Source organism: Amia ocellicauda, chromosome 10, assembly GCF_036373705.1.
Source record: "Amia ocellicauda isolate fAmiCal2 chromosome 10, fAmiCal2.hap1, whole genome shotgun sequence".
Lineage (NCBI taxonomy): Eukaryota > Metazoa > Chordata > Actinopteri > Amiiformes > Amiidae > Amia > Amia ocellicauda.
Genome location: NC_089859.1, coordinates 4,023,273 through 4,033,954, shown reverse-complemented (window position 1 = coordinate 4,033,954; position 10,682 = coordinate 4,023,273). Strand labels below are relative to the sequence as shown.

Genomic DNA, 10,682 nt, shown 5'->3' with positions numbered 1-10,682 from the left:
AAATATTTACTTTTAATCAAATAAAGCTATACTTTTCCTGAAGCAGCCGAGCTACACTGATGCTTAAATCAATATTTTCAACATAATAAATCTCTATTACGTGTTATTGTTGTAGAATATGAGGTTTGATTCTTAAGATATTTTCAGTTTTCCTCTGCTGATGTGTCTGGATTTGCAATTTCAGAGGAATGTGCCCTGAAGTTCCATTAGGGATGGCAGAGCAACTTCCACAGCTTTGAAGAAAGATGTGACATCTCCATTATTAATGATCTGTGTTTTAACATTACATAATCTTCACTCATCTGCAGAATGTACTGTCAGGTCCCTGCAGAAACAGAAACAGCATCTGGCAAAACATATGAGAAATGGTGATTCCAACTGCTTTCAAACACACACATACATATGTGCAAGAAGAACAGATCAATGATGGACAAAGGAAGCTAATGAATGGATCCTAAGAGATCTAGAAGATGACCACATAAAAGATGGATAGATCTCCACTCCACACTGGCATCCAGTTGATTGCCCTTGTCCACTTCACCAGCCTTTTCCCACCTCCAGTGTCTCGCCTAACCCTATCTAACCCTAGCTTTCTTCTAATGATCTTCATCCACCATTTGGTTGGCAATGGCTGGAGATGATGATGATGACAAATTAGCAATGCAGCTCCTACGGAGAGTTTCTTCAGACCCCGATCTCTTGTTACACACAATTCACACTCTACACACTCTAATCATAAATTTGACAGTCCTGATTTGTGAATTGTGCAGACGGCTCATGTGAAGCATGGCAAACCGCAGGCTTTTTGTTTACCCTGTGAACTTGGCATAACCATTTCATGTTGATACTGAACTTATCGATTGCTTGCCTGCTTGAAGTCATCGTGATTTTGAGACTGAAACCTGCAGCAAAACTAAAAAATAGATTAAAAAGGTGCACAGGGACCCTCTGACAGTCAGTGCGATTTCCTTTTAGTTCAGTGCAACATGCTGGGACACTGCCTGTCATGGTGCAGGTCACTGATCTTGGCATATCAGAGCCGCCGGAGGTCCTCTGTGGGTAGTGATACAGCAAAGCCTACCTCTGATGTTAATTACAGCCACACTCTTTTCCAGGAACAGACCTCGTTTGCTTTCTTGTCGTTAGCAGCTAATTTCTATCTTGGTAGACTGTCATCCTATTTGGGAACCTAGAGAGCTGAGTGTCTTCCCCGCGGACTAAAAAGTCAGTTGCCGAAAGCTGCCACTTGCTTCTTCCCTGGAATTCGGCTTTTCTATCTTTGTTAGCTATTCTTGTTCTGCCATGAGTCAGGTTTTCACAGCAGTGCTGGTATTCTTGACTTCTTTTTCAAACCTTTCTTTTTCTACTGAAGATAAGAAGGTTTATCAAAACTGTCTTCAATCTAGTCACCTCTCTGGACCAAGCAAATTGTTTAATCTTAAATGCCCTCTAGTTCCAATTAAACCACCCCCTTTCCCTGAGTTTTGGTCCATGCTATGAAGGACCCACTCCAGCACTCTGCTCTTGTCCTGGACATTTCAACACTCATCACCAAACACGCCATTGGCTACGTAGACCCCACCTCCGCTGGGTAGGGATTCTACTCAAAGCGTTTCCTCATGCACAAAAACATAGTGGCTCCCACCCTATCTTGGACCTGTAGCATCTTACCCACTACCTCTGGGTCAAGCAACGTCACATCCAGTCCGTCCACCCAGGTGACTCCGTCACCAGTCGTGGATTTGAGGGATGTGTATTTCCACATTCTCACATATCTCAGACACAGCATTGCATCCAGTAGAACTAAGTATTTTATTCTTTCCACATTTCACACTAACGATGTCTTCAATATTGGTTTTGTAGTAAAAATAATATATAAGTGCTTCCTGTAGCTGTACAAGTAGGTATATGAACACAGACCCTTGATGTGAACAACCTTTTTATACAACATTGTGACTTTGCCAAGTGAAGGGAGCCATGGAAGGAAAGATGGGATTGCTGTGTGATCCAGTCCGCTCAATATACTTTCTGTTTGCGCTGTATTAATAGAGCAGGCAGCGACTGGAAGAAAATGCCTCGCCCTTGGGGAAATACAGTTACAAAACCTCATCCCCTCAAAATTAAAAGGGGAATGTGTGGATGAAGATTGAAATGATAAACTGTTTGAAGGTCAAATTAACACAATTTCTTAAAACATATATAAGTATATTTTCTTTATCTTTTTCTGTTGCTCTAATGTGAAGCCCACAAGTCCAGAAAAAATATATTTGATGCACATAGAAGTAAATGATGAGAAGAAATTGCCAAGTTTATCTTAAACAATGGAAGTAATGTTCAGACTGTACAATGCACTAGTTAGAGCTCATCTGGATACTGTGGACAGTTCTGGGCTCCACACTTCAAGAAAGATATCGCTGCTGTAGAGGCAGTTCAGAGGAGAGCAACCAGACTTATTTCAGGTTTGAAGGGAATGTCATACTGAGAGACTGAGGACCTGAACATTTTCACCCTGGAACAGAGGAGACTACGTGGGGACTTGATCCAAGTCTTCAAAATCATGAAAGGCATCGACCACATCAAACCAGAGGAGCTTTTCCAGATCAGCAGGGACACACGCACCCGGGGACACAAATGGAAATTGGGCTTCAAGGCATTCAAGACAGAAAACAGGAGACACTTCTTCACACAGAGAGGCGTCACAATCTGAACAAACTCCCCAGCGATGTGGCTGAAGAGACAATTTGGGAACAACAAACGAGCACGATGGGGCAAATAGCGTGCTCTCGATTGGACACTATTATTTTATAATGTTCTTATTATACTCATACAGTCCCAACATTTTAAATGATCTTCTACTGTTCTACACCATACTATACTTAAACATTTGTTAGTTTTTCAGTTGTTTCTCTGAGTTCTTAAAATGTTTAGTTAAATTAATGATCAAGAATATTATTAGTAATGCTTTTTTTAAGTTAATGTAATATCATATGAATGGTGTCTCTAATTATACAATTTGACGTGCAGTTTGGGCAAGAGAATGTCTCTTATACAAGAAGAGACCCTTTCACAAGGAAAATAAAGACAATCATGCCTTTAGAAAGAAAACCTGGATTCATATGAAAAAGAAACGGACTCTCCAAATTGGCATGTGTACTTTCTTTTTATTAATGTGTATACCAATACAAATCATGAATTGTTCAATACATTGAGCAAAAGTTTTCATCAGATTAAATATCAAATGGCAATAACAATGAAAACATATCTCATAAAAAAGCATGTACAGTGCTTTGTAATAAAATATATTTCAGTCTTTTAAAGATCACATTCAATATACTGTGTAGCATCTCAATAGTGCCAATGTTTGCACTTTGAAAACAAGAAATAGTCTGTTGTTCAATTGAAATTCCTCAGCAGTGTTTTGTCTTCCACAGTTAATGAACAGCTTTCATAAAAAAAACACACAAAACAAACCTCAACACACCACAGCTCACAGTCCATAGCTATCGTTGCTCTGACATGTTTTCCAGCTCATTGTAGCGCTCATAAGATTACCTTTCCGCATGATGTTCTTATGCATGTTACATGATCACTGACATACAGGCTAGATTGCTTTTATTAGTCAGGGAAAGGTTTGCAATGTTTTCCAGCACGGAAGAATAAGAATAAATAGTTGCATTTTCTTTAAGCACCAGTGATCCGTCTGCCTCCTGTTTGTGGCCGTGACTTTTTGAAACAAACAAAAATCCCATATTGACAAATGGGCCCCCTTTTAATTGATCGATTGTATCACTATTTGATGTGTATGAAGAAGTTTTATTTTCTCTAAACTAATGTAGCGTTAGGTTTGGATTTTCAGCAGATCCAAACATTGTATGGTTTGAGAACATTTGAGTATTTGTTTCATTACACTATTGAGTTCATTCCCAGGCACACAATAATCAGAAAATATAAGCACCAAATGAAGAGCAGCATGGGTTACTTTTCCTTGTGTTAAAACTATTTTCTCCATAATACATATACACACTCCACAGTCCCTGATGATGGTGATGATTGTTGAATGGCTGCGTGGCTGTAAATGCGGGCACACGCGTGCTGTAAATCGCACGACTGCTACATAGTTGCGGAGGAAAGGGGGTTGTAGGAAACAGGCAATAGGATTGATAGATGGCTTGGGAATTACTGGTGCACAATATCCGGTTTACAGTATTTTTAACTCTGATTCAAAAGATGAGCATCCTTGTGTCATGTATGGCATTTAAGGCCACTTTTATCACTTTTTGTGACATTCCCAGATAATAATAACACCACTCTAATACTCGATGTGTATAAACATTGTCTTATAGATCTGTATTTTTATATCCTTACATCAGTTATTACAGTACCCATGATAATTAAGCACCCCAAATATTGCTGTTTTTGTAAACCTTATAGATTATTCAAAACGAAACTAATGAATATATATATTTACTACTGTTGATTATGTTTTTGGTATATTTTATTTTTCTTAAAGAACAAAACATAACCAAGATTATTTCTTGACACAGTGACATTCCCACATTATAAGCTGAGAGCTCCATTGTTCCTGTCTTGACTGACCCTGTCCTCCAGTCTAGGTAAAGGTTTCATTTTTAAAAAGGATGAGTGATTCCAGTAAAGCAGATAAACTGAATTAATCTCAAATCATTTACAGTGGCAGTGTGGATAATGTGTGTGAATGCCCACCCTCTGTGTTTTGGAAAATACCTATTTCTTGTACCTCTTTGAGAGCAGCTTTCTGTGCTCAATCCTTAAAATAGACTACAGAACAAAGTGCTCGCCCTGACAGATATGCTCTGTGATGTCTTACAACTACCAGGGCGTTCGCTGGAGGCTCGATACACCAGGCAGATCACAGCATTTCAAACAAAGCAGCCTCGGCCCAGAGAGGGACACGAAATCTAATCCTGAGATAACAGAGATGACAGTTTACTAAAACATGCGATGCTTTTGATGGAAGTCAGATTTCACCTGGTAGCCGGTCCCTTGGACATCCCTGCACGTCACTCTCTATTTGGAAACGGCACAATGAAGTGATCAAAGTCACCTTTCTGTTTTATGTATTTTACCTCCGTGCCTCAGTCTCCACATCTCCAGCTCGGGACAGCTGTGCGGTGACCGTCAATCGAGGTTGCGTCATTAAGGCTCTTTACATTCTGACGAAGAGAGTCCGCTGGCAGTGCTGAGCGAAGACTTGATCCGGAAACGACTTTGATCACTTTACCACTCTGCTCTGATCATAAAGTCCATTTTGTCCTCATTAAACTCAAATCAAGAGCTGTGTTTTGCATGCCTTTATCTTTGTTCCATTTTCTGACCAGAAGGAAAGCCGTCTTAAAGGGGAGCTAGATCAGCTCCTGTAATAATGGTTTCAGGCATCTTTACGTGTTGCTATAGTGTGTAAGTAAGATGTATCACGCTCTTCCACTTTGACTCTATCATATAAGCGACTTTGGACATTTTAACATTGAAAACTCACCAAAACATAGCAGATATCAAAAGCCTACCAATTCCCAACTGAGAGACACATAGATCCAAGAGATTAAAAAAGGCCAAGAAGATGACCACATAAAAGATGGGAAGATGAAATGATAAACTTTGCAGGCGCGACCCAGAAAAGATAACTTGTAGATCAAAGCCAGTGGGAGGCAGTGGATCAATATGATATCATACCATGGACAAGCAATACTTTTAATCACTATGTACTAGAATTTAACTATGTAAATGGATAAAGCATCTGATTCTGAAAACCACTTTAAAAAAAGTTCCCATGAGTGACGCTATTCTCAAAAACCAGCGGAAGCATGTGGGAAGATTCCAGAGATGCCAGTACTGGAATGAACTGCGATTAAAATGATCGCTGCAGATGTTTACCAATACAGACCACCACAAACTACATTCAGAAAAGAATAACTCTGTCTTCACTGTTTTCCGGCAGCCATGGACACAGCAACACGTAGTCTATAGAAACTATAATCAAGAACCAACACTCAGTTGACTTGACTTGACTCAAGTTGCCGCAGGCAAGATCAATCTTTTGTAGTTTTTCTGCTGCAATTCCGCTGTCCAGGAGGTTATGACGTGACATCAGTCATTATTCGTTGAGTTGTAAATGTTAAAATCACCTATATGACATGCACTTAAATGCTATACATCTTATTGATACAATATAGCAACATACAACCATCATTTTAGGAAACCCCCTTGTTCCCCTTGAAATGGTGACAATTTGTCAAATTTGTTGTACAAATTAAATTATGTTTATTGCACCTTCTCATTCTTTCATAAACAAACAGGTCTGGTTGAGTTTCTAAGTGTGTTTTACCAAATCAAGACAAAGTGCAGCTTTTTAATTTCCCATTTCCACATATGCTATACTAGCTTTACAGTCAGTGTTTAGAGAACTTGAGACCCCAAACTCTGAGAGAGGATCTCCACAGCAGGGATGCCACACTAATTGCACGGCTTCCTGTGATTGCGACTGTATACGTAGGGTCTCCTGTTTCACTTTCATTAGACCCCTGTGTGCATCTGGGAAGGGGTCAGGGTTATCTAACTTTACAGGCTCGCTGTTTTTCTTAATATAAAGACCGCAGAATAAAAATAGTTCTGAGTCAATAAATATGAGTGCACCCTGGACACTGAAGTGTGGTTCACAGAACGAGATTCGATTCAGGAATTGGCAGAGGCCACCGAAGAGGCTTCCCATAGTCCCTTTAAAGCCGTATGAAGCAAGTGATGGAGCTGCTCTTGCACTAAAAACAGGACCCGTCTTCAAAAATCTGAATGAAGACAGAAATAGAGAAGAAGCATATAAAACAATTGTGTCTCAGTGGTGTGGATAACAGTGCCGAGGGAACGCTGGCCAGCTCTCAGCTTTCAGTGCCGCTCCCTGTCCTGTTTCTCAGGGTAGAGTTTGGCCGGTTTGAATCCCAGAGGATGTCCTCGGACTCAGGACAGAAGACTGTTACCCAAACAGAAGACAGACTCTTGACTTTCACTGTCGTAAACTAAATAAACGACTGTCACCTACGCTGTGTGTTTATGTAGGGATTCAGAAACAGGTCCAGGAAAGTTCAATTAAAAATATGTGAAATTTGAAAGCATGGCGTTCAGCTGTTCTGGAGTGATGCGCACTAATGCATTTTAAACTCTCCGTCCATGATGTTCATTTATATCCTTAAAAAAACCTAATGGACACTTATAAGGTAAAATTGATTTCTCCAGCATTAAGTCATAATAGAAGGGCACTCAATGTGCAGTAGTGGTTAGAGGCAGAATGAGGAATATGCAACGCTTCTTAAAATAAACTAAGAGGCAGAATACATTATCTTCTATTGTTAAGTAAATACAAATTAATCCACATTAAAAGAGGAAAATCATTCACTCGTATAATGTGTCAATCCTTACAACATATTTGAACTTAGTGTGTTATGGCCTGTCATTAACACCATACATTATGAATCTGCAACATGAGCTCATATATATAATTAAGTCTCATCAAAGTTTAAATCAAATTAATATGGGATATCAAAATAAACTATTTGAGTTGCAGTAACTCTGATCCAATAATATATGTACCACAACACTGCATTACGTTTTAATTCAAGGTAGACCATTTACTTTACATTTTATGTAACCAAAACAGAGGAGGCTATACGACTTCTCTCAGAACATTCCTGTTATTTTATTTTGTCCTTTATCTTTGTTTTTCCTATCTTTGCTTTTCCTTGTCACGCTTATCAAGACTGTATGTATGTTTGTTACCCGGCACATTGCTAGACAATTTGCTACTATGATGATTTAAACCATCTACCCATACCTGACAGGTTATTTACTGGGAATCTGTTTACACTTCAATGCCAGGTGCAGGACTATATATTACTTTGTTTCCTTTTTTGTATTCATTCTGGCATATTTTCTAGGTCACTTCCTCATATAGTATCGAAAACTTTATCTCAGCTGCTTTGTGGAGATAACAATGCATATGTTTCCACTGAAAACACTTTTAGCCTTTGTTGTCCAATTATTTTGAATTTGTCAGGCTTATCAGCTCCAATGTTTCTTGGGGAATATATTATATATATATAAATATATATGTATATGTGAGCGTGTGTGCGTTTGAGGCCTTTATTTGCAGTTTACAGTTGATTTTCAAAAGCTGTTGCACTGATATAATAGCAGATCCTTCCCCATGTCGGATTAGTTTTGATTTAATTTCAAGATTTCTCTCTCCTCTGAACAATCACAGAGATATACATGTGAGTCTTCAAAACACCATTATTAAAAACTGCAAACCAAACTGCTTCTGTAGTCATTTTCTGCCTCCGCCAGCATGCGCACCAATCCTGCAGGCAGACGATCCCTTTTCTCTCCCTGCTGCGCTTATTACCATCCCCTCGGCCTCTCTGTTGTGTTTTGCTTTTCACCTCACCCTGGTTGTGGCTGTAGTCACCTGTATTCCCATCACAGATCACACTTGTGATGGTGAAGGGGATTTAGATTTTTAAATGGTCTAAAAAGCCATTCTGAACTACTTTGTTTTTAGAGCATTCATTCTAGGTCCTTCAAATAGAAAACATCTCAAATGAAAGGTGTATCTCTTTGAATTGTAATCCTGCTCTGTAAATCATGTTTGATTCTCAGTAAGAAAGGATATGAAACATATCAATACTATGCATATCTGTTTTGGTATTGATTGGCTATTCTTTCTTTTAATTGTTTTGCAGAAAGTAGGAATAAAACAAAGTGCTGAAGCATTAAAAGCCCATTGAGCTCAGAGCAGACAGTGTATAATTAAAAATATACTGGTGATTTTCTTTGTGACAGGCAAAAGGAGATGTATAATATAATGGCAAGGTGTATAATATGGAAATGGAGGGTCTTTTAAGTTTGTACACTTTCTCCTCACATCCAGTTTATTTTTAAAACATGTATGTAACATACTCTGTAACTCGGAGGCCTATAAACCCCAGTTGGACTCACTCGTTCCAAACACGTAGGCACACAGCGATAGGTGTCACGTTGAAGAGAAAGCTCTGCTGAGGGATTGCATTCCCACCAATTGTCTCGTTGTACGTAAGATGGGCCAATTGAGAAAACCCATTTCCCCAGTATTTACAAGTTTATCTCTGCTTGGTTGTTGTTGGTGACGGCGGGCGACGGTTTGCTCTTCATCCCTTCCGTGCCGCACTTGGACGTGTCCATGAAGAGCATCCTTGGAGTGCACAGTGCTAACAGTATTCGTTTGTATTCCTTTCTGAAGTTTTGGTTGAGAAGCCCATATATGACAGCATTCAGGCAGCTGTTGAAATAAGCCATGAAGTAGCTGGTGATGAAGAGCCACTCAGGGATATTTGGCGCGACTTGCATCGGGTTGATGGCCACGGCTAAGCCGATGAAGTTGAGGGGGGCCCAGCACACGGCGAACAAGACAAAGACCACAAACATGGTCAGGAAGTTCCGCAGGTCGCTGGGCTTTAATTTCTGTTTGTTTTCCGGTTTGACGCGGTGTTTCACCTGGATGACTAAAACCCAGATCCTCAAGTAGCAAAAAGAAACCACCAGAAGAGGTACGATGAAATGGATGACCACCACCGCTATCGTATAGGAGGAGCTCACAGTCTGTGTGAAGGTGCAGGAGAACACGCGGGGGTCATACTGGAGGGAGCCAACAAAGAAGTTTGGCACAGTGGCGATGGCGGTCAGGACCCAAGTCAGACACAGGTAGCAGCACGTGTTTTTAATGCTGTAGAGTCGGTCGTACTGGAGGCTGTGGCAGATGTAACAGTATCTGTTGATGGCGATCGCGGTGATGTTGAAAATGGATCCGATGACGCTGAGTCCCATTATGAAGCCGCTGACTTGGCAGTGCAAATCCCCCATTTTCCATCCATTGTGGAAGATCGCCATTAAGACCAATGGATAGGGATACACAGCTACCACCAGGTCTGCGACCGACAGACTGACGACAAAGATGTTGCCTGCGAAGAGGGGAGATATGGGAGGTGGTTTAGCAGAGCAGAGTTTCGAGAAGCACACGTTGTGAGGCCTCGCACTCAATTCATGTCACTACAAAGATGTCATAAAGTATTCATATACATTATAATGAGACACCTTGACATCGAGATAATAAAGAGGCAAAACAAGTGGAGAAACAAATCAATGGGGCTCCCAAGATGCTCAACTGGTAACAACCTCCGTTAACAGGGCAGGTAATCTAACCTTATAGTCAAGACGGCGCTGCACTGAATCTGGGTAGCGTCACAGTCGGCTGTAACCAGGGATCCCTGTGGGGTGGGTTTGGGTCTTGCTTGGCACTTACTATGACAAGGTTCCGCACCAAAGACAGATTACAGAGTCTTTGTTTGAGAAAGTTCTTCTGAGAATAAACTGCATGCTTATTACAGGGTGAAATTCATTCAAAACACACAACATCCTCACACAGAAGTCTTCACCAAAGTGCCGGTCATATTTGTTTTACCAACTTAGCAATTCATCAGCTTTCACCTCTGCGCCCCCATTTAAAATGTATATCGAGTGCAAAAGGAGATGAAATGTTGAAGGCAGGCAACTGTAGAAATGACACATAAAGGTCCATTAACACATTCTGTACACACACAGCCCAACCCCGAAGCAGACAATAG

General features: G+C 40.3%; 1 protein-coding gene across 1 annotated transcript in view; it reads right to left on the bottom strand.

The window, feature by feature from the left end:
- Positions 1 to 3,188: 3,188 nt before the first annotated feature.
- Positions 3,189 to 10,682, bottom strand: part of mtnr1c (melatonin receptor 1C) — a 79,570-nt gene continuing 72,076 nt past the window's right edge. Inside the window, exon 2 of the mRNA XM_066714760.1 lies at positions 3,189 to 10,019. Within this exon, the coding sequence (XP_066570857.1) occupies positions 9,154 to 10,019 (866 nt within the window). The 3' untranslated portion in view covers positions 3,189 to 9,153. The remainder of the gene's footprint in view (positions 10,020 to 10,682) is intronic.